At 45.5% G+C, this 24,420-nt stretch overlaps 1 protein-coding gene across 1 annotated transcript in view; it reads right to left on the bottom strand.

Annotated features, from left to right (window-relative positions):
* The window catches only part of SLC47A1 (solute carrier family 47 member 1), a 945,948-nt gene that overhangs the window by 86,184 nt on the left and 835,344 nt on the right, over positions 1 to 24,420 (bottom strand). The window contains exons 11-13 of the mRNA XM_078683588.1: positions 16,924 to 17,032; positions 10,591 to 10,666; positions 9,873 to 9,942 (exon numbers count right to left, since the gene is read on the bottom strand). Coding sequence (XP_078539714.1) covers positions 9,873 to 9,942; positions 10,591 to 10,666; positions 16,924 to 17,032 — 255 coding nt within the window. The remainder of the gene's footprint in view (positions 1 to 9,872; positions 9,943 to 10,590; positions 10,667 to 16,923; positions 17,033 to 24,420) is intronic.

The following is a 24,420-nucleotide window of genomic DNA, read 5'->3' as shown; positions in this document are numbered from 1 at the left end:
GAAGTCACTGAGCATTATAAAATGTATAAAAATAGTAAAAAGACTCCAGGAGGACCAAAACGCATCTGGCGTTTGTCCAAACCAATTTCATGATAGAATCAATAAAGAAATACTGGAATAACAACCCGGGAGTGCGACTCACTTTGTACTGAGAGAACAGTACATGTGGAGACAAAATACTCAGCGGAGTGGTCCTGCCGCGACTGAAGACGCACTACCAAAGAGCACCATGACACCTGCAATGGTGGACCGTGGAGAGGAAATGTATATTATATATACATAATTATATAAAGTATTGGTGGAATTTATTTAATTTACATTATGCTGAATTTCATATTTAAATATTTAACATTTACTACTTTAAATTCTGATATTTTGGCACATATCATTAGAAGTATAGGAGCTTGTTATTGTGGTAAACGAGTTTTTGTATACAATATGTTTTACCACATTATTATGTCAATGATCAGCTTTTTCAGACCATAAACAAAATGCTTACAAAGAACTTTTGTCAGCAGAGGATTCGGACTTGGCTCTGCACAGTCACCCCAACTATTCATCATGGAAGGGTACACACTCTTCTAACTGACTAGTAACATTGCATGTTCATCTCCCACTTCTTTTCGATCTTTCAACTTGTTAGGCTTTTACTTCGAGTTACGAACACCAGGAAAAGATTAAATAACTACAGTTCAAGACTCACACTCTGACTAATGCCAATGCTATGCTCATTATGTTAGTGTGTCAAAACACATCGTCACCCAGTGTTATCGGATGCACAGCGTTGCAAAGAGATGCAAAACACTGGATGCAGTGTGACTTGTTCTTTGGGAAGAAAATGCTTCACTTACATGGGAAGGCTACAGACCAATTTACCATTTGAACAAAGGTACGAAAATATTCTCGAAATAGAGGAATAATTTGAGGGCTAGGTAAATGCGGATCAAAGTGCTTATCGCTATTATGTCTCTCCAGGAACTTTCCTAATAAGTGATAGGCGCTGAAGGTGCTAATCCCTCAGTAGTACAGTGGGGGGCGGGAGGGATGGGTGGTAAAGCCACTGCCACAGCTGGAGTTGTTCTGTCACCCACACCCCTTATGCCACTCCACTTTTGATGTGGTAGATAAGTTGAATGTAGGCATTATATATTCTGACGTAATGTTGTATGTGCTTTTATGATTGTTATCATACCGAATCAAGCTATTTATTGATTGATTGATTGAATCTGTGGTGCAGTGGAGCTATGGTGGTGCTGCAGCAGCAACAAAACAGTTACTGCTGGGTTCAGCACTATATCCCCCATTGTGGTGCTGTTAGAAGGCTGGGCAAGGAGGCTGGTGGCAAACGCGGGAGCGAACCATATTTCACAGCATGGATTTACAGTGCACTGACTGCTGTACCCCGCACAATGAGATGGGCCAATCACTCCTCGCAAGGTCAAACATGTTGCTGCATCTGCAGCAGCTGAATTCTGGGTGTGGGTACACAAAAGTAGTATTCCAGCGTGCCAGCTTTGGTCATGGGATCAGTCTGCCAAGCAGCAAGGCAATTTTTCCCACTTGCTCGCTCTGTTCCCAGCACCAATAAAGTGGTGCTGATGAGTACCTGCATGTGCGTTTCTAGATATTCTCTGTGGCAACGCCTCAGCATGCACGGATGTGCATCAGCGCTGCAGATGCTGCTTGGAGATCTAAACTGTTGTTGTTTTATCAGCAGGTGCTGCTGCTTCAGGGATAAAATATATTAAACATAATGGGTAACCCAATCAACCCTTGATGGCTTGGGTAATATAATATGAACAGGTAGATGTGCCTACAAGGGATTTGTTTATTCAGTTAATTTGTACTGATTTTTGCTGTTTACTTCAAGCAAGCTCCATTCTTTTGGAGTAATTTAAATTATCTGTGCACAAACAACTCATACATAGTTTGGTTTTCTAATAAAATATGAAAACATAAGCATGTATCAAAGGAATATATCAAAGAATAATATATCAGAACACGGGTGTATATTGAGAAAATACATTTTATCTTATTGTAAGAATAATACTAGGGGGTACTAGATCATGAAACATACAATGTAACAAGAAGTCGCATACATAAATAGTTGTTATTTTGTACTTCTCAGTAACAATAATGTACATTGTTTTCAAAATAGGAAAAAGGCAGACCCACAAATAATACAGATGAGTATTTCCTATAGTAACATTGTACAGAAAATAAGTGTAGCTGTCGAGTTTCGGTCGATGGGCTGTTTTCTATTCGACCATCTTCAGGACTATAGGAGTTTTAAATGGTTGACCCCTGAATAATGTCGTAGCAGTTTGCATCATAGTCTGCAATCGCCCACGTAGTCGGCGTATGTTTATTTTGTTAATAGCAAATAATGCTCATGACAAGGAATGCGCAGTGAATATATATCTGAATTGCGTCGTGGCAGTTCAAATCAAAATCTACGCTCACTCACAAAAGTCGCTTCAGGGATAAAGGCAGAGCAGAGGCCTAATTGTGTGAACAGGATTCCCCCATTCCTATGATATAAAATGAATGCATAATCATTGTACAGCTATCTGTAGAAAGGACCTTGGGACCATATGTTGTATATAAACTGGTTGGCTAGTTACCTTTTTTCAGTAAAATGCTCTGGTAATTCCTACATCTTTTGGTTTGATTCTATGCTGATACTTTAGGAGAGAGTAAGTCACTAACTAAATAAGGAGAGCTGAGCTAATGGTGACAGCTCTAGCATGGACCTAAGAGCCAGAGTATGAGCCAAGCCATCCAAATATTTGGCATACAAATGTGCACCAAATAGTTTATAAAAAAAATTACAAGGACTATTCAATATTCAAAATGTGTATCTTGCTTGTTCATTTGGAATCATTTCACTCTGGTACAGTAGGTTATATGACTGCATTAGTCTCATTGATTAGATGTGATAGTTTCTAAACATGACCTTAAAATCATTCATGAACCGTCGCACCCCTTCTTCCCTTATGATGATGCCAGGGGATACATGAGAGGCAACGCATTTGTCATGAACTCCATACATAAGGCCTATATTGTTGCGGATGGAGCAACATTATATGAAACACAAAAGGTGATGGGAAGAATTCTTGCAAATAGTGAGAACACCGGCAATCTCTTGGGGTAGTATCCAACTCATCTCTTTTTGTATCATACAGTAGACCCAGCCATATGAAATGAAATGAAAATGGGTTTTTTAAAGCGCAGATAGTTGCCCAGAGGCCTTGGTTCTTGCTCCAACAGCAACAGTCCATCCTGAACTGTCAGGCCAGGTTCTCTACTAACCAGAAAACAAACAACCCAAGACCAGTTTTAGCCTATTTGGGCTTTTTAGTTGGGTACAGCTTGGTCTCATTGGCACGGTGAACATGGGACCCACTGCTGGCCATAACTTTGGCCATTTAGGGCCAGATGTATCAAGCATTTTTCCAGCTGCAAAATCGGGCATTTGTGACCAGGAAATTTGGTGTGCATCATTCCCAAATTGTGATTCAGTGACATTTTACTTAATCACATTTTTGAATTGTGAATACATACCGATTCAGGATTAGGAAGGGGCGTGTTTAGGGCATCCCCTCCTAATACCTAATCACAGTTGTATGTAAGACTATTTAGTGACCGAAATGCAGTTGCTAAACATTCGCATTTTACTGCCTACTTCAAGTAGGCATTAACCCATTCGCCAAGGGGAATGGGTTTAGAGACTCTAAATTCAGCACATTGTGAATGACAAATAATAAAATGACATCCAGCCAGTGCTTTGGTTTAAGTAAAGTAAAGTGCTTCAGCCTCACACACAATCCCAGAAAAAAAACTTGGAAATACGAAATGGGCAATAGCTCATGGACTACTTCCCCTTTGGGTATGGGGGCAAAAACGTTTTTTAAGGGCAGGCACTGGCCTCACAGACCACTTCCTACTCTTAAAAAATGAAAGAAAGACTTGTCCTTTTTCTTTTTTAAATGCATCCCTTTATCTTTAAGGAAAACGGGCTGCATTTAAAAAAAAAGATTGCTTTATTTAGAGGTAATCACAGACATGATGGTCTGCGGACCCCAGCAGGCCCCACCATCCCTGTGATCTTAGCGATGCCTAATGGATCACAAATTGCGACCTATCTCATTAATATCATGATGTAGGTCGATTTACAACTCACTAGGAATCGCTAAATTAAACTCAATGAGTTTCATACATTAGGAATAGCAGAGAATCGCAAATAGTTAATCGCTATTCTTAATATTGATACATCTGGCCCTTAGTTCTTTACATTAAAAACACAAAAGATTATATGAGGAATCCTTGCAGATAGTCGAACCACTGCCATTCACTTGGGATAGCATTGCAACCCATATTTTTTGCCTCCAATCCACCTTAGATGAGATCCATCCAAACACTGATTGCCTTATTCATGCATGTTACTTCCCAAATTAATGTTATTTCTGTTATTGCCGTGATCCCTAAATTACGAAGACCACCGGAAATGATAATTTGAAGAATAACAGGAATTCTAATTGGCCATTCATAATGACGGCCTAAATTGGAAGAAGACTTAGGGGCATTGGAGGAACTAGAGTGGGAAGAGGCTCTGGCCCAACCCGAGAATTGTCCATGTGCTTAGGATTTTAGTTGATGGATTCAAAACTACTACATAGATTTTATTATATATAACAATGCACCTCTTTGAAGTCGGTCACACTCTTAAATACCTTTTTAAGGGGGTACAGTTTGGGAATGTCTTAACATTCAAATATTCTGCAAGGGGGTTAGAAGCCTGTTAGATAATGTGCTGGGAACATCACTAGCCTTGGGAGTAATGCCAAAATTGCTTCAGGTGGGGAAACATCCTTTACAACGCAACTTTTACCATGCAGTGCCTTTACGACGCAACTTTTACAACGCAAACCATTACAACGCATTGCTCTAGGGGGCGCTCTAGGATAGGGAATAAGTTTAATTTACTGTCCAACACCTTCCCTAGTGTCCACGGGGACTGGAGTTGGAATAGTAAATTAAACTATTCACTATCCAGCGCCCCAAAGCACTATGCGTTGTAATGGTATTTGTTGTAAATACCGCGTTGTAAAGGCATGCGATGTAAAAGTATGCGTTGTAATGTCATACATCCCTTGAGGTGTGGGGGACTGGAACATAACAAGATATCAGAAATTGTTTGTCAACATGGACCAAAATGGGGATCACCATTAGCACCCAAGATAGAGGAATAGTGCACTAGCTTCTAATAGAGGCCTAAAGGTGGTTTATATTATAAGGGGATACCTTCCCAAGTTCAATAAACTTATAGGACATTTAGAGTGCATGTCAGGGTCTTTGATTTAATGTGATGCAACACTGGGGAGTGCCACCGTATTGAAGCTGGCCTGGCTGATGAGGTCCCAGGATGCTTGTTTCCGGTCCAGTAAAAACATGGCTTGGCAGTTCGGGCTGGACTGTTCCCATGAGGCACATGGTCAAGACTGATTTGCATATAGCTGTGTCTGAACTGGGGTTGTGAATTGAGCTAAAGAACGATGATAGATTGAACCCAGATCTATGACTGGGGGTGAGTGTCTGAAAAGTTTCAGCGCTCCGTCCATCAACTCCTTGTGTTTGCTTTGTTCGCCCTAAGTTGGCAGGGTATGCCCAGACGTGGGTCCCTTGTTCACTTTGCCACTGGATTCAAGCTACCCTGGATGATGAGCAAGGTTAGCCCGTAACCGGTCCCTGGATGCTTGTTTCCAGTCCAGGGAAGACATGGTTTCGCAGTTTGGGCTGGACTGTTCCTATGAGGCACAGGGTCAAGACAGATTTGCATATAGCTGTGTCTGTACTGGGGTGGCGAAATGAGCTAAAGAACTATAATGGATTCAACCCAGATCTGTGAGTGGGGGTGAGTGTATGAAAAGTTTCAACGCTCTGTCCATCATCTCCTTGTGTTTGCTTTGTTCGGCCTAAGTTGGTAGGGTATGCCCAGACGTGGATCCCTTGCTCACTTTGGGGCATATTATCAAGGGGGTTTATCTCCGCGTTTTTAGCTTTAAAAGCCAAGAAAGCGGAGATAAAATTATCTCCCTATTACCTAGCTGTCGCTAACACCAGTTAGCGACAGCTAGTAGGAGATAGCGACCATCTTGGGCCCCGCTTTGCATGTCAGTGAAATTTATCACTAATGACATGCAAAGTGGGCGTGCCAAGATGTTAGGGACTGGAAACAGTCGCTAACATCGCTATCTCCTATTACCAACTTTTGGAGATATTCGCGCTAAGCGCGAATATCTCCAAAAGCTAACACCTGCCCCTGAGCAGTTCTTAGCCATGTTATCCAATGGTAGGTGGATAACATGGCTAAGAGCATTAGCTCGGTAATGCATGAATATCGCTGACTTTTCAGCGATATTCATGCATTTCGGCCGATTTTTATCGCTTAGGAGATAAACCTTGATAATAGCAAGGTTCCTAAGCGATAAAAATCGCCGCAGCTCGGCGATAAAAATATTGCCGCTAAGCCAACATAGCGATAATTATCGCTAGTTGTTGGTAATATGCCCCTTTGTCCCTGGATTCAAGTTATCCTGGCTGATGAGGGCCGTTAGCCTGAAACTGGTCCCAGGATGCTTGTTTCCGGTCCAAGGAAGACATGGCCTGGCAGTTAGGGCTGGACTGTTCCCATGAGGCACAGGGTCAAAACTGATTTGCATATAGCTGTGACTGAACTGGGGTGGCAAAGTGAGCTAAAGAACGATGATGGATTCAACCCAGATCTGTTACTGGGGGTCAGTGTCTAAAAAGTTTCAGTGCTCCGTCCATCATCTCCTTGTGTTTGGAATGTATCTAATGCCCTCCTCGCCCGAAACAGGATTCTTGTAACTTGAATATTGTTTTTTCTTGTCCCATTTTCTTCCCATTCCATACCTCTTTCATTTATTCAACTTATTTTATTGGCTTCATACTAATTCACTGTGGAATTTTCAGACAGACGTATAAAGCAATAGGAATACGTGAAATATTCACACGTCCATATTTATTGTAATAGATTTTTCTGGAGCAAGAAGATATATAATAATGAACCAAAAGCTGTCTGTGCAAAAGAGGAAATGTCTGGAAGAATATATTCTGGGGAAGAAATGTTCTTTAATGTATATGCCCTGGGGGAAATGCTAGTTGGGAGTACATCAGATGCAATTATATGATAGGGAAGAAATGCATTCCAGATTATATTGCAGGGAGCATTTACATATCAGAACATATGCCTTTATGTAATGCTCATCACAATATGCTAGAGAGGGAATCTTGCCCTACTACATACCAGCGTGAAGTGCCTGTCATTGTTATGTCGAGATCATGTGCCTGGATGAATTATTCATGCTCACCAGAATCTAGCAAGCAAGGGAATTTCCATCAGACTATGTCATGAGGATAAAATGCACATCAGAATATGGAACATGGAGAAATATTCAAGATTTATAAGCCAGGGAGAAAACAACCATCAATGGTGCTAGGGAGAAAAGGACAATCATAATATGTGATGAGGGGCAGCCCATCACAATATTAGCAAGGGATGGTGTATGTCTCTTCTCCCTCTCCCCATCTCCTCTTGCTTTCAGTTATACTTAGCTACACCTCTGCAATTGCTTTTAAGACGAGTAAGACTGCCAGGCTAACTTACCATTTGTATCTCAAAACAAAGGGAGAGATAGGGTAATGGGACACTCTTACACCCCAGTATCAATCCAGTAAACAAAACAAGAGTATTCCAAGGCAGTTAGGGACCACCGGTATGGAGCAGACAAACGACTTCACTTAAGGCGTTTTTTAAGAAAGCCCTCCCTCACCACCTAGTGATGACATGCTTCATCATCGGGCCCCACAAAAGGGACCTAGCGTCTCTTTTGTGTGCTACAACGCCAGATCTACTGCGGAGCGGGTTGGTGGGTAAGGACAGTGCTGTGCAAAGAGTATTAAGTGAGTGATGTGAGGTTAAAAAAGAAGTCTGTAGTGTATCAAAAATAATTTTATTAGGATCACTAAGGACTTATAAATAAAATCATGTGTAGGAAATATGTCCACAATTATTTAAGTGGTAGTTTCCTAAGTCAGTCGACATGTTTCAGCCACGAAACGGTGTAAATTTACCTGGCATTCTTCAGGACTTGGTGTGGATAAACCCTGGCGGTATGGACTCTCTAAGGCCCACCCTTACCTAGGGACGTGAAAGTGAAAATTAAATGGTGAAAAAAGTGCAAGAAAATTAGAAAGAAAAAACTGTCTTTCTAATAACTCCTGGTTTAGGAGGCTTCCGAATTTTCGGTTTCTGCACCTGTGGGAAGAAAAATAACGAGGACAAACAGAAAAGACAAAACAAACAATAAGTTGTATTGATGGTCGCCTATTGTCAGTCCATTGTGCTCCAGTTGGTGGTATCAGAGACATTATGTGGTTGAGTAACAGTATAGTTAACACCACCTTGGTCCCCAGATTATAGAGCATTATGGGTAGGTAGTGATAAGTGCTATACGTGCTATATACATCGCGTGATTACAAACAGCCTAGACCAAACAAAGATTTTATCAAAGACACAGCTAACTTCATTATCACCTTGTCGATGAATCACTCCAACAAAACATTACATTTTAACCTCACAGGTGACTTCATCAATAAAAACATAAAACAAATCATCTTCAATCTCCGTAACACAGTGAACATAGCTTCACCGTACCTAACCCACACAAGAGACCATGAAAAAACTGCTGTTCCTGTTACTAGCAGATCCAACAGACAATTGCACCATTACAGACTCCATCAGACTCCACCTATCTACTACTGCCAATATAAACCCAACAAATGTTGTTCTTTAAAAATGTTTCCATGGATAGTGTCCAGCAAAATTCCCATCATCCTAGCATCCCACAACTAATGTCAACACCCTCCTATAAATACATGTACACCACCTTGAACAACAATGATGAAAGAAAGACCACAGACAGCAAACGCTCTATATGAAAACACATAAAGGGAAGGCAAACAAATGGTACGACAAGTATCACAGCTTAAGACATTGCACTCCCTCTTACTGACACCTGATCACAGCCAAATCAACCTACTACAAATCAGCCATCATGGAATCCTTAGGATCCTTAGAAAGCAGATCTCTTTTCAAGGTGGTCAAACAATACATCAACCCTATACTCGACCCACCAATACCACATTTCCTGACAAATGTAAAGCAATCAATTGTAAACAGAAACGGTAACAGCATCAGGCAATGCCCTGAATATCATCCCATAAATGGGCCACTTCCAAACAACAATCACAATTTCCCTACTTATCTTCAAAATGTTTGCAGCTCTCAAAACAGCCACTTATGTAGATGATGGTCCACTCTCCCCTATTGTGTATTACCTTTACCTCTTTGATGAAACATTCATGCTTTCTCTGCGATCTGGTGTAACCTTATACTATTTCCCGGTGTAGTCCTGAAAATGCTGGTGAATGGGATAAAGCAGAACAAGTATGTTCAGATGGAGGTGGAGATCTATGTGTATACTTCCCTACTTTTATTGTGAATCAGTCCCATCCTATGTAACTTTCTGCGTGGAAACATTCATAAATAATAGAGAGGAATACTAACTTTGCCAATTTTGAAATCATAAGTGAATGGCTGCTTCACCTTCAGGAAGAGTGGCCCGAGACTGGGTGTCTGCTTTTATTAAGTATTTTAAGAGCATAGTACGCCTTGAACCCTGAGAATTGTCTAATCATTTGCCTTAGGTTTATCTGGCTGTGGACTCTTTATAAACTCTTTACATTCACAAAGTGTGTCTGTGTGCTATTGCCGGCAATATACTTACCACAAATGCATCAAAGATGTGAGAGACAGCATACATTGGCACAACCCGGCTCGCCAATCCCACAATTTCTCTAATGGAGAAGAGGAAAAATATTTGGTGTCAGCAGTTCAGGAAGTACTGAATGACATTAGCAGCCAAGAAACAAGCATCTTCACAAGCCCTAAGGGAACCTGAATGCTAGTGAGCCTTGTTAAAGGAAGTTTCTTAGTGAAATATCTCTGTTGTGCCTGTGCACTAAACATGTATGATTAATACTAGACATGGTTTAGATGACAGTGAAGAGGCATCACTACTGCAATAGCAAGCTTAAGGAAGTACTCCTACAAAATACAAACACCCGTGTTATTTAGGTTGTATATAGGGTTGCAATCTACCAATACTAGCCTTCTCCAGGACATTTCTGTATTCAATTTTCTGAGGTGTAACAAAATCTCTGACCCTGGCAACCCAGCTCTGAAACTGAGCAGCCAAATCCAGGTGCAACAAATCCTGCTCGGTGAGGGCACCCGACAGGTTTGTGTGGAACAAAGAACGCTCAAGAAGGCTGTGAGGAATATATGGTGGTGAACCACAGAAGGTCAGCATCACATACAACGGTATCTTGTTGAGACTGCGGGGCAGTGGGTTAAAATGTGTTACATTTCATATTTTCATAAGCTTCATTGCTTCAAAGAACTGCATTGTCAACATAGATTTCAGTGCACTAATTCATACTTACTTATCAGTCGTAAAAATGTAGCCCAACACATCTTTCAAGCTTGCTAATAGAATACAGCATGTGACAGCACATATCTCTAAAACGAGAAAAAAGAAATATCAGATACTCGAAAATATTTGTCAGTGTTCCTTTAAAAACTTAGCAAGATTCAAAAAAGAAGGTACATTTCAACAAAGAGATAGTAGGTGTCTTTATGGCACTCACTTCTACCTATAACGTGAATTAAGCCTACAGTTATACCTTTAAGCAGATCTGAGAGCCATCCCCTGCCCTCACGTCATCATTTCCAAGGCCTCGGGTGTGTTTTCTTTCTATTGTCATCACTATGAATCAAGTTGTCTCTAAACGCACAAGTGAATTTGGAATTTTTGTCATTAGTCTTAGTACGAGCAAAGGAAAGTAAGGGCCTCATTTATGAAAAGTGACGCATCGCTGCGTGAAAACAGCGATGAGTCACTTTTCACTGCGCCCTCCTTGCGAGACCAATGATGCGTTATATTTACACTATGACGCATCATGGTGCAAAGAGTTACAGAAACGTCAGTATTTCTGACGTATCTGTAAGCGCAAAAGTCACGCATTGCTGGAATGTGTCACAAAAGTGACGCAACTCCAGCAATGCGTCCTTTCACATGCGGAAAGCCCCATGTGAAAGGGCTTGCATCAGTCTTACGCCTGCTGTGAGTCAGGCGCAAGATTTTGACGCAACAGCGTCCTAAAAGTGACGCAGTGAAATCTCATAGATTTCACTGCGTCACTATTACGAGGCTTTTTGCGGGGGAACGCCCCCTCTGCATACATTATACCTGACACAGGTATAATGTAGCGCAGGGGTTTACAAAGTGACGCATCTGCTTAGATGCGTCACTTTGTAAATAGTGCGCAACAGGAGGCATGTTTTACACCGCCGATGCGTCACAAAAAGTGACGCATCGGAAGCGCAAAACTGACGCAAGGCCTCATAAATGAGGCCCTTAACATAAATGCAAGCATGTTCAAGATTTGACAAACAGTTAACAGTTTTCGGTATTGATTATTTTGCCCCTCAGAATGCCACACGGGGATGGTAAAACATAGTTTTCTTTACAAGAAACGAGCACTACTGACAACTCTTAACTAATTTCAGATGGGCTCTGAAATAAATAAGCAGCGACACTTTCATAACTTTTACACTGTGATTAGGTTTCCGGTCTTCAGTTAAAACTGAATATATTCGATAAAACCCGACCAGCACAGATCTTTATTAAAATCTTACCCCGTGGCTCCCATCGCCCCCTTTCCTATATCTGAAGAATTATTTTCTGAATGTCAGTACAGGGTATTCTATAAATAACTCACCATTTATATAGAAATCTTTCACGGAAGATGCTCATACCTTATATTGAGCAAAAAGTATACCTATACACATTTTCCACTGAAAATGTAATCAATATAAATAAAGAGCTTGACATGGGGTGTTATTCAGAGTTTAGCAAATGAGGGACATCTGCTGAAAATTGGTGAAAGTCCCGTCCATCCTACTTAGAGTGTATAGCCAGGTATATTCTGTAAAAAAAGGCAGAAAGGCATCCCCCAAATTTTGACAGATGTCCCACATCTGTCAAACTCTAAATCAGCCCCATAGTTTTCTATTTGCAAATCATTGCTACCCATGTTCCCATCCTTCCATTATTTCTACAGCTGCTGGATGCAGGAAGACCTATGGAAAATACACTGCATGCCCCTCGGTGTCACTTAGATATAAATTTGCACATCCATCTGAACAAGCATTTGCAATACAATAGGTCTCGCATTAGGAAAGTTTGAGCTATTGGTATTGTAAATGATACATTTTTTATTTATGTTTTGTTTTTGAAAATAGCTAAATGTATAGCTTTGTCATTAACAATGCCAATAGATATAACTTTCGCAAATGTGACACCTCTAGCATTTGTAATGCAATATGTGTTGTATTTACGTGACTTACATTTATTGATATTACAAATACCAATGGCTTTTAAGTTGTTTTTATTAATTAATACTTAACTAAAAGTTATTGTAATTTATAGTGACGAAAATCCAAGAACAGAAGTGAAATATTAACATCTTTTTGTTACATTTATAATAAAGCTTGAAACATTGAGAGAACATATTTGAATCAGTTGTTGTTGAATGGTTGCACAGATTGATGCTGTGGTGGCGCTTAGTGATGTTGTGATGGCGAACGAGTGATGCTGTGGCGTTCAGTGATGCTGTGGTAGCGCATAGTGATGTTGTGGTGCCCCTGAGTGATGTTGTGGTGGTGCTGAGTGATGCTGTATGCTATGCTATGTTTTGTTTTGCTATCCTATGTTTTGTTTTGTTATGCTATGCTATGTTTTGCTATACTATGCTTTGATTTGTTATGCTATGCTGTGATTTGTTATGCTATGCTATGTTTTGTTATGCTATGCTATGTTTTGCTATGTGATGCTTTGTAATGCTATGCTATGTTTTGTTATGCTGTGCTATGTTTTGTAGTGTTTTATTATGCTATGCTTTGTTTTGCTACGCTATGTTTTGTTATGCTATGCTATGCTATGTTTTGTTGTGTTTGGTATGCTATGCTATGTTTTGTTTTGCTATGCTATGTTTTGTTGTGTTTTGTTCAGCTATGCTATGTTTTGTTGTGTTTTGCTATGTTTTGTTATGCTATGTGTTGTTGTGTTTTGTTATGTTATGCTATGTTTTGTTTTGCTATCCTATGCTTTGTTTTGTTATGCTATGCTATGTTTAGTTTTGCTATCCTATGCTTTGTTTTGTTATGCTATGCTATGTTTTGTTGTGTTTTGTTATGCTATGCTATGTTTTGTTGTGTTTTGCTATGCTTTTGCTTTGTTATGCTATGCTATGTTTTGTTATGCTATGCTGTGTTTTGTTGTGTTTTATTATGATATGCTTTGTTTTGCTATGCTATGTTTTGTTATGCCATGATATGCTTTGTTATGCTATGTTGTGTTATGCTATGCTAAGCTTTATTTTGTTATGCTATGTTGTGCTATACTATGTTTTGTTATGTATGCTATGTTTTGTTGTGTTTTGTTATGCTATGCTATGTTTTGTTGTGTTTTGCTATGTTTTGTTATGTTATGTTTTGTTATGCTATGCTTTGTTTTGTTATGCTATGTTTTGCTATGTTATGCTATCTTTTGTTATGTTATGCTATGTTTTGTTATGTTATGCTATGTTTTGTTATGAGATGCTATGTTTTGTTCTGCTATGTTTTGGTGTGTTTTGTTATGCTATGCTATGTTTTGTTATACTATGCTATGTTTTGTTATGCTTTGTTATGTTATGCTTTGTTTTGTTATGCTATGTTTTTATGCTATGTTATGTTTTGTTGTGTTTTGGTATGCTATGCTTTGTTGTGTTTTGTTCAGCTATGCTATGTTTTGTTGTGTTTTGCTATGTTTTGTTATGCTATGTGTTGTTGTGTTTTGTTATGCTATGTTTTGTTTTGCTATCCTATGCTTTGTTTTGTTATGCTATGCTATGTTTAGTTTTGCTATCCTATGCTTTGTTTTGTTATGCTATGCTATGTTTTGTTGTGTTTTGTTATGCTATGCTATGTTTTGTTGTGTTTTGCTATGCTTTTGCTTTGTTATGCTATGCTATGTTTTGTTATGCTCTGCTGTGTTTTGTTGTGTTTTATTATGCTATGCTTTGTTTTGCTATGCTATGTTTTGTTATGCCATGATATGCTTTGTTATGCTATGTTGTGTTATGCTATGCTAAGCTTTATTTTGTTATGCTATGTTGTGCTATACTATGTTTTGTTATGTATGCTATGTTTTGTTGTGTTTTGTTATGCTATGCTATGTTTTGTTGTTTTGCTATGTTTTGTTATGTTATGTTTTGTTATGCTATGCTTTGTTTTGTTATGCTATGTTTTGCTATGTTATGCTATCTTTTGTTATGTTATGCTATGTTTTGTTATGTTATGCTATGTTTTGCTATGAGATGCTATGTTTTGTTCTGCTATGTTTTGGTGTGTTTTGTTATGCTATGCTATGTTTTGTTATACTATGCTATGTTTTGTTATGCTTTGTTATGTTATGCTTTGTTTTGTTATGCTATGTTTTTTTATGCTATGTTATGTTTTGTTGTGTTTTGGTATGCTATGCTTTGTTGTGTTTTGTTATGCTGTTTTGTTTTGCTATCCTATGCTTTGTTTTGTTATCCTATGCTTTGTTTTGTTTTGCTATGCTATGTTTCGCTATCCTATGCTTTTTTTGTTATGCTATGCTGTGTTTTGTTATGCTATGCTATGTTTTGTTATGCTATGCTGGTGAGGGGGTGTGAGGGGGTTTGAGGGTGTGTGAGGTTGAGCGTGTGTGAGGGTGAGGGGGGGTGTGAGGTGAGGGTGTGAGGGTGAGGGGTGTGGTGGTAAGAGTTGGTGAGGGTGGGTGAGAGGGTGTGTGAGGGTGAGAGGGTGTGTGAGGGTGAGAGGGTGTGTGAGGGTGAGAGGGTGTGTGAGAGGGTGGGTGAGGGTGGGTGAGAGGGTGAGTGAGGGTGAGAGGGTGGGTAGGGGTGGGTGAGAGGGTGAGTGAGTGTGAGGGTGTGTGTGAGGGTGAGGGGGTGTGAGGGTGCGGGTGAGGGGGGGTGAAGGTGAGGGGGTGTGAGGGTGAGGGGGTGTGAGGGTGTGAGGGAGGGTCAGGGGATGTGAGGGGATGAGATGGTGAGGGGATGTGGGGTTGTGGGGGTGAGTGGGTGTGAGGGTGAGGGTGTAAGGGTGTGTGGGGGGTGTGAGGGTGAGTGAGGGTGAGAGGGTTGTGAGGGTGACAGGGTGAGGGTGTGAGGGTGAGTGAGGGTGTGTGATGGTGTGTATTGTAAAGAAATTATTGTGATAAGATGCTATTGGGTTTTTTCCCAAGAAAATTTAATGATACAAATGTCTTGGGTGATGAGAACGAAAGTTGTTGTGTGAATGGATTGGGTTGATTCCATTGACTTGACTCTACGGGCATTGCTAAGTGTTGTGGTATCAAATGACCATTAGTGCTTCTGTATCCCAGGTACTAGACACAGGACCACAAGTAGTGGTGTGCAAGGCCATGTATTTCTGTTCCTGTGAAGTAACCACAGTCCTTGCAAAGAACTACGAGTCTATCCTGTCGTTTTTACAAGCATAGTTTTCATCTGAAAATCTGCACTCTTGCAAACTTTTGATTTTTTTTTTACCCATGTGTTATTTGGATGGAGTCACTTAAGAGGAAAAGCTAAGCAAGATAAGCATTCCATACTAAATGCTCACGAGCACTAGAGCATGGATGCAGAATACTCACAATTAATGCACTTGCCTACAAAATGCTTGCAGGTTACTTGAGCAAAGCAGGACTGCTCCGTGAAAAATGGGCAATGGTTTAGGAAAGAAAAGTGTGTGCTTTCTCTAGGCAACCCCACAAGACTGCAGTCACTTAAAACCACTAATCAAAAGTGTTACCACGATCTCACAAAATAAAAGAAAGCAAAATGTGGAAAAATCGGGCTCGGAATTTAATGTCTATGAAATAAAACTGGAGGGGTGGATTTGTTCCAAGAAAAACTGAGCCGCTCTCTATAAACAAGCTCTCGGCATTGCAGGGACGGGGGAGCGCATTCCTTTGAAGTCTGAAGCAGGGGGCGGGGGAGCGGATCCCTTTGAAGTCTGATGCCAAGGCTTGTGGTGTGCTTTGTGCACGTGCCTGAATCACATGAACTGTACCGGGCAGGGGTGTGAGATGTAAAAAGAAGTGCCCAGGCATCCACATTCAAGATAGCGGGGAAGTGCACTCCTTTCAAGTCTGATGCGGGGATGGGGGAGCGGCAGCCTTTGAAGTCTGATTGGGGGGGGAGCGGCAGCCTTTGAAGTCTGATGCCGAGGCACAGACAAATGGTGGTGTGTGATGTGGCTGGCGTTGTGCACGCGCCTGTCTCACATGAACTGTGTCTAATCCGCAGCTTGGGTAGACTTTTCGGACCGCTTACTAGAATCTCGCCGTACAAAGCTTACGCATTGCTTCAGCGAGACCTAAAAAGCGTACGGTGGGGGCACAGGACCACTGTTTTATGATAAGACTGCAAGGCGATACACACTCTAGTAGACAGATTAGAGAGAAATCTAGAGATTTTACACTTCTGAAAGGCTAGTCAGTGTAGGATAGTCAAGTATGTCTCTAGGCATTAGACTTTACTCCAAACGCACCCCGAAGGCCATTCTAAGCTATCTGTCTAAAGTCCTCTAAAATTCCATACAGGCCCCTGACCTGGCAATGTGTCACACCCTTGGGGCCTCAGCTCAGCACCTCATATATCCGGCATCTTAAACCACAGTACCTGTGATTATTAAAGCAGTGACAGCAGATTTCTTTGCTTGTTCCACATTTCCTGCTCCTAAAGCATTTCCCACGCGGATGCTGACAGCTATGCTGATTCCCAGTGGGATCTAAAAATATTGGGGAACAGGCATTAGTACACATCAAAGTAACATTATATACTGTGCAGTTGTAAAACACACATTCCCTCAGGGCGCCAATAACAAATGTTGAGTGTTATCCAATTCAATGCTACCCATCTATCGACTTTGGAAGGATGGAAGGCTAGGTGGACCTTCTGAAAGACAAGCCAGTTACCATGGAATTAAACACAAATCCCTGCATCAAATGCATTAGGAAGTTGTGGAGCACACCCCAATACGACGAAACACATGCTGCTCTAAGGCTAAAAATGAAGAAGAACCCAGCAGGCTGAGAAATACAAACGACCACCACGATATAAATTGTATTATTGAATATACGTTTGTGTACTCGAGAAATTACTTTAGCCTGTGCTTGAGGCTGGAATCTGAAGAGTAAACGTGAGTGTTTATATCGAAAAATGGAGATAATTGAGGTCTTAATTTGTCACCAAAATAAAAATCGAACTTTCAAAATTCTTACTCTCCTTTGTCCTAATGGGACAAAAGTAAGTTCAAGTTGCTTACTTCTTTCGACTTGAAACCCAAAGAAAACTCACATTTATTCTCTCATAGTGATGGCGCATGTGTCAAGGCATCGGCAAAGGCAGTCTGTTCCGCACTACGCTGGGCGGCACTGTAATTAATTTGAAGTAATTGTGAACTGTGCAGCGCAGCAGAGAGAGCAGCAAGCATCGGGACTCTTAATAACGGCTGCAACCAGTCCAGTCCGTAACTGCAGTAAGTAGTAACCAACCATTGCTGCTTTTTAGGTTTCGACCTGGCGATCTGCGCAAGCAGTTCGCGCAGGTGAAATCTTTTGTTTACCATATTGGCTATTGGAACGTCCCCCACCTCCCATTGGCTAGCTCCATAAATGGAGGCTAGCCATTGGGAGCCGGATCTGTCCGTCAAGGCCGGACCAGATTCGGGGGCGTTCCCGCGATTTTTTCCCTCTCCCCTCTGCGATGTCGTCATCACGGCGGTGGGCGGAGCTTAGTTTTTTTTCCTTCTGTGTTTGTTTTGGTCATCCCATGCGAGGAAACCCAGGTGAGTGCTTGTTTTTTAGTGGTGGAGCACGTGAATTCAGTGTACGTTAGTTAAAAATACATGATGAAGACACAGGCCACGATCTGGCTGTTCATCAAGTGCATGGGCGCTAAAACTAATTTTTGCCCCTTTATTTGTAGTGAGGACTACGCAGTGGTTTGTCTGATGTGAAATTGCTCGGCTGATCCCCTTTGTTGCAGCATGCATAACTTTTCATTCTTTCAGTTCGACTTTACAGTCCGTTTTAATAATGTCCTTAAAACTGCGGGTGTTCAGTACCCAAACGGCCTAAATAGACTCGTATGGGCTAAGCATCTCGTGCCCCTCGTGAGACACTTGTAAAACTGCTCATAAGATTTGCAACAGGGAGTTTTTTCATGGTTTGGCATTTTTCGTAATGCATTACAGTTGAATTTATATAGCGCTTCATATCCTAACCGTACTGCAAAGCGCTGAAGAGCATCATAGAGAGTGCAGAGTGGAGAGTGCATAGGGAGTGCATAGGGAGTGGAGAGTGCATAGGGAGTGGAGAGTGCATAGGGAGTGGAGAGTGCATAGGGAGTGAAGAGTGCATAGGGAGTGCAGAGTGCATAGAGAGTGCAGAGTGGAGAGTGCATAGGGAGTGCACAGGGAGTGGAGAGTGCACAGGGAGTGGAGAGTGCACAGGGAGTGGAGAGTGCATAGGGAGTGGAGAGTGCATAGGGAGTGCAGAGTGGAGAGTGCATAGGGAGTGCAGAGTGGAGAGTGCATAGGGAGTGGAGAGTGCATAGGGAGTGCAGAGTGGAGAGTGCATAGGGAGTGCAGAGTGGAGAGTGCATAGGGAGTGGAGAGTGCATAGGGAGTGGAGAGTGCATAGGGAGTGCAGAGTGCATAGGGAGTGGAGAGTGGAGAGTGCATAGGGAGTGGAGAGTGCATAGGGAGTGGAGAGTGCATAGGGAGTGGAGAGTGCATAGGGAGTGGAGAGTGCATAGGGAGTGGAGAGTGCCTAGGGAATGGAGAGTGCATAGGGAGTGGAGAGTGCATAGAGAGTGGAGAGTGCATAGAGAGTGCAGAGTGGAGAGTGCATAGGGAGTGGAGAGTGCATAGGGAGTGGAGAGTGCATAGGGAGTGGAGAGTGCATAGGGAGTGGAGAGTGCATAGGGAGTGGAGAGTGCATAGGGAGTGCAGAGTGCATAGGAAGTGGAGAGTGCATAGGGAGTGGAGAGTGGAGAGTGCATAGGGAGTGGAGAGTGCATAGGGAGTGGAGAGTGCATAGGGAGTGGAGAGTACATAGGGAGTGGAGAGTGCATAGGGAGTGGAGAGTGCATAGGGAGTGGAGAGTGCATAGAGAGTGCATAGAGAGTGCAGAGTTGAGAGTGCATAGGGAGTGGAGAGTGCATAGGGAGTGGAGAGTACATAGGGAGTGGAGAGTGCATAGGGAGTGGAGAGTGCATAGGGAGTGGAGAATGCATAGTGCATAGGGACTGCAGAGTGCATAGGGAGTGCAGAGTGGGGAGTGGAGAGTGCATAGGGAGTGGAGAGTGCATAGGGAGTGCAGAGTGGAGAGTGCATAGGGAGTGCAGAGTGGAGAGTGCATAGGGAGTGCAGAGTGGAGAGTGCATAGGGAGTGAAGAGTGCAGAGTGCATAGGGAGTGAATAGGGAGTGCAGAGTGCATAGGGAGTGAATAGGGAGTGCAGAGTGCATAGGGAGTGCAGAGTGCATAGGGAGTGCAGAGTGGAGAGTGCATAGGGAGTGCAGAGTGCATAGGGAGTGGAGAGTGCATAGGGAGTGCAGAGTGCATAGGTGAATGTTAGACGGGGACCTGGAGGGTCGGCCGAGCACAGTGTTCGCACAGACAGGTAACTTCCCCCCCACAGATGGACACCACACAAAGCTTATGGTAACACCTTTTATAGGCACTTCGGGTAGTAGAGTGGTACGATACAGGGCGATCAGGACACGATGATCCTCTCAATTCTAGTCTCTAGTAAGGGAAGGGGGTAGCGGGACAGTCTTGGTACCCACGGGTACGGGTGCGTAACGGTGATAGCTCACAATCCTCGAGCTCGGTGTTCGGAGGGGCCAGACCGCGGCAGCGCCGCCAGGTCCCGAAGAGGTCGTAGGTGGCACGGGCCGCGGCAGCGCCAGCAGGTCCCAACGAGGATGAAGGTTACAACGGGCCGCGGCAGCGCCAGCAGGTCCCACGAGAATGCAGGTTGCAACGGGCCGCGGCAGCGCCAGCAGGTCCCACGAGGATGAAGGTTACAACGGGCCGCGGCAGCGCCAGCAGGTCCCACGAGAATGCAGGTTGCAGAGGGCCGCGGCAGCGCCAGCAGGTCCCACGAGGATGAAGGTTGCAGAGGGCCGCGGCAGCGCCAGCAGGTCCCACGAGGATGAAGGTTGCAGAGGGCCGCGGCAGCGCCAGCAGGCAGGATAATAGTTCACAAGGCAGGGCTGTGGCAGCGCCAACAGTCCGTCAAGGATGAGTTCGTCGCGGTGTCTCTCGACTCCAGGATACAACTGCCTTCCTGTCCTGGGGCTGCCTCAGTTATAGGTCTGGCGCCCTTTGATGTCCGGACCCTCGCTCTTGGAGGTCGGGAGGTCTGGGATGAGGGAGTCCAGACACCCAGCAGGGGGGTGGAGCCAGCGCCCGAGGAGGCTGGGGGTGCTCGGCACCTGGCGGGGGAGAGCCATCGACACTTCGTACTCCCATTGACCTGCCAAGTGGGCCGTTCACCTCCTGGGTGGAGGGTGGTGCCGGGATGTCGGGGCCTGGCCAGGCCCAGGGTTGGGGTCGGGCTGAGGCCGCGCGGCCGCGTGGTGCCGTGTCCAAGATGGCGGCTGGGCCGGGCAATGGTGCTGACGGTGGCCCGGGCCCTGTCCTGCGGGGAGGGAGCGAGCCCTTCATGTGGCCTGTCCAACATGCGTCCCCCCCAGCTGAAGGCGGGGAGAGTCACCCATCTTCTTGGGGACTTTCCTCGTCGAGGCGGAAAAAGCGGGACAGGCCATCCGCGTTGGCGTGGTCTTGGCCGGGTCGATGTTCCACAGTGAAGTCCATCCCCTGCAGGGAGATGGACCAACGTAGTAGTTTCGGGTTTTCCCCCCGCATCTGCATGAGCCATTGCAGGGGTCGATGATCGGTCTGGACCCGGAAGTGGGTGCCGAAGAGATAAGGCCGGAGCTTTTTGAGGGCCCACACCACGGCGAAGGCCTCCCTCTCGATGGTGCTCCAGCGTTGTTCTCGGGCCAGGAGCCGTCTGCTGATGAAAGCCACTGGCTGGTCAAGTCCTTCGGGGTTCAGCTGGGAAAGGACTGCCCCAACGCCATGGTCGGAGGCATCTGTTTGGACGATAAATTCCCGACTGTAGTCGGGGGCCTGGAGCACCGGGGCGGAGCACATGGCGGCCTTCAGCTTCTCGAAGGCCGCTTGACAGTCTGGGGTCCAGTTGACCGTCTTTGGTTGGTTTTTGGAGGTGAGTTCCGTGAGGGGCCCTACGATGCTGCCATAGTCCCTCACGAACCGTCGGTAGTAGCCCGTGAGTCCCAAGAAGGCGCGGACCTCGGTCTGGGTGATGGGGGACTGCCACGACTGGATGGCCGCGATCTTGAGTTGCAGAGGGGCCACCAGACCGCTTCCCACCTGGTGCCCGAGATAGGTCACGGACCCCTGTCCAATTTGGCATTTGCTGGCCTTGATCGTGAGGCCAGCTCGTTGGAGGGCCTGTAGCACCTCTCGGAGGTGGTGGAGGTGGTCGGACCAGTGGTGGCTGTACACAGCGATATCGTCCAGGTAGGCGGCGCTGAATCCTTCGAGTCCTGCCAGGACCTGGTTAACTAGCCGCTGAAAGGTTGCTGGGGCATTCTTCATGCCGAATGGCATGACCTTGAAGTGATAGTGGCCATCCGGGGTAGAGAATGCAGATCGTTCTTGGGCCCGGGGTGTGAGACCGATCTGCCAGTAGCCCGCTGTCAGGTCGAAGATGCTGAGGTAGCGGGCAGCTCCCATGCGGTCGATTAGTTCATCGGCTCGGGGGATGGGGTGTGCGTCTGTTCTGGTGACCGCATTCAAGCCCCGGTAGTCGACGCAGAACCGGAGCTCTGGCGTGGCGCCGGGGGCGGCCGCTTTGGGGACCAGTACTACCGGGCTGGCCCAGGGGCTGTCTGAGGGCTCGATGATCCCGAGTGTGAGCATCTTGGCCACCTCCTCTTGGATGCAGGCCCGTACCCGATCTGGTACGCGGTAGGCCCGATGGCGGATAGGGGGACTGTCTCCAGTGTCCACGTCGTGTAAGCACCAGGGGGTGACCCCTGGGGTGAGGGAGAACAGGGTGGAGAACTGGAGCAGGAGGACTCGGCAGTCTTGGCGCTGTTCCAGGGTGAGGGCCTCCGAGAGTCGGACCCCGTCCACGGAGCCGTCCTTCTCCCGTGACCGTAGGAGGTCCGGAAGGGGTTCGGAGTCCTCCTCGGTTCCATTGTCGGTTGCCATCAGGAGACTGAGTTCGGAGCGTACAAAGTGGGGTTTCAGTCTATTAGCGTGGAGGACCCGGAGAGGGTTTCGGGAAGATTCCATATCGATGAGATAGGTGACAGGGCTCTTGCGCTCGATTACTTTGAAGGGCCCCGTCCATTTGTCTTGCAGGGCGCATGGTTCGGTGGGAGACATTACCCACACTTGTTGACCGGGTTCAAATTCGATGGAGGATGCATTTCTATCGTACCACCTTTTCATGTCCTCCTGACTGGCCTCCAGGTTTGCTTTTGCCATCTCTCGGAACCGTCTGGTCCGGTTGCGGAGGGTTAGGAGGTACTTGAAAACATCTGGAGGGTTCTTTAGAGGGGGCATTTCCCAGCCTTCTTTGACTAGGCTGAGCGGGCCTCGCACCGGGTGTCCATACAAGAGTTCGAAAGGGCTGAAGCCGAGGGACTTCTGGGGGACTTCTCGGTAGGCAAAGAGAAGGCACGGTAGTAGCACATCCCACTGGCGACGGAGGGGCTCTTCCAACCCCCCAATCATCCCTTTGAGCGTGCGGTTGAACCGCTCAACCAGTCCGTTCCCTTGAGGGTGATAGGGGGTCGTGAATCGGTAGGTGACCCCACACTGTTGCCAGAGGGACTTCATGTATTTTGAGATAAAGTTCGTACCCCTGTCGCTGACGACTTCTCGGGGGAAGCCCACTCGAGAGAAGATCCCCATCAAGGCTCGACCCACTACTGGGGCTGTTATCGTACGAAGGGGGACCGCCTCAGGATAGCGGGTAGCGTGATCCACCAGGACCAGGATGAAGCGATGTCCCTGTGCTGTTCGGGGGTCCAGGGGCCCCACAATGTCTATTCCCACCCTTTCGAACGGGGTGGTCACCACGGGGAATGGTTGTAGGGGTGCCTTGAGTTTGCGGCCGCTCTTCCCACTGGCCTGGCAGGTCGGGCAGGACCGGCAATGGTTGGATACGTCGTTCCTCATTTTGGGCCAAAAAAAGTGAGTCACCAGGCGGTGGTAGGTCTTGTCTTGGCCCAGGTGCCCGGCCAGGGGGACATCGTGGGCTAGGTTCAACAGGAAGTCTCTGAAGTGGAGGGGCACCACCAGCACTCGCCCGGCCCCCAGTTCTGCGATTTTCTGTTCGCTGTACAAGAGATCATTGTCCCAATAAACCCAGTGGGCCCCGGTGGTGTCTCCTTGGCTCTGGGCGAGCGCTTGCTGTCGCAATCCCTCGAGGGAGGGGCAGGTCTTTTGCTCCTGCCGGAATTGTTCCTGGGTGGGCCCCCCTTCTTGACGCCACTGAGCCAGGTCGGGAAGCTCGGGGGGCTGTGTGGACCCCTCTGGGGTGGGGTCCGGGTGGTCGGTCTGGAGGAAGTCTTCTTCTGGGGTGATCGAGGGCGGAGGTGCTGCCCATTCTGGTTCTTCTGGTCTAGGGATGGTGCGGGTGGCCATGGACCGGGTGGTTACGCATGCCCAGTCCGGGAGACCCAACATCCCCAGGTGCTCTCTTCTTTCCACAGCGGCCCACGGGGAGCTCTCGAGATCGTTCCCCAGGAGGCAGTCTACGGGGGCATCGTCACGGACAGTTACTTTCAGCATGCCGGACACTCCTCCCCATTCGAAGGGGACGCAGGCCATCCGACACAGGCTCTCCGAGTTGTCTGCCGATCGGACGGGGCAAAGTACGTTTGGTAGGATTTGTTCTGGGGTCACCAGGTGACAGCGGACGGCCGTCACACTGGCCCCGGTGTCACGCAGGGCCTCGGCTTTGCGCCCATTGATGCTCACCCATTGGCTGTACTTCCGAGTGTTGGCGGGCAGGGGAGTCCGCGGGACCATGTCTCTTCCTCCCAGGCATGCCAGGGTCATGGC

The sequence above is a fragment of the Lissotriton helveticus genome, chromosome 3_1 (genome assembly GCF_964261635.1).
Source record: "Lissotriton helveticus chromosome 3_1, aLisHel1.1, whole genome shotgun sequence".
In the NCBI taxonomy this organism is placed as follows: Eukaryota; Metazoa; Chordata; class Amphibia; order Caudata; family Salamandridae; genus Lissotriton; species Lissotriton helveticus.
The sequence above is the reverse complement of the archived record's forward strand: the minus strand, read 5'-3'. Positions and strand labels throughout refer to the sequence as shown.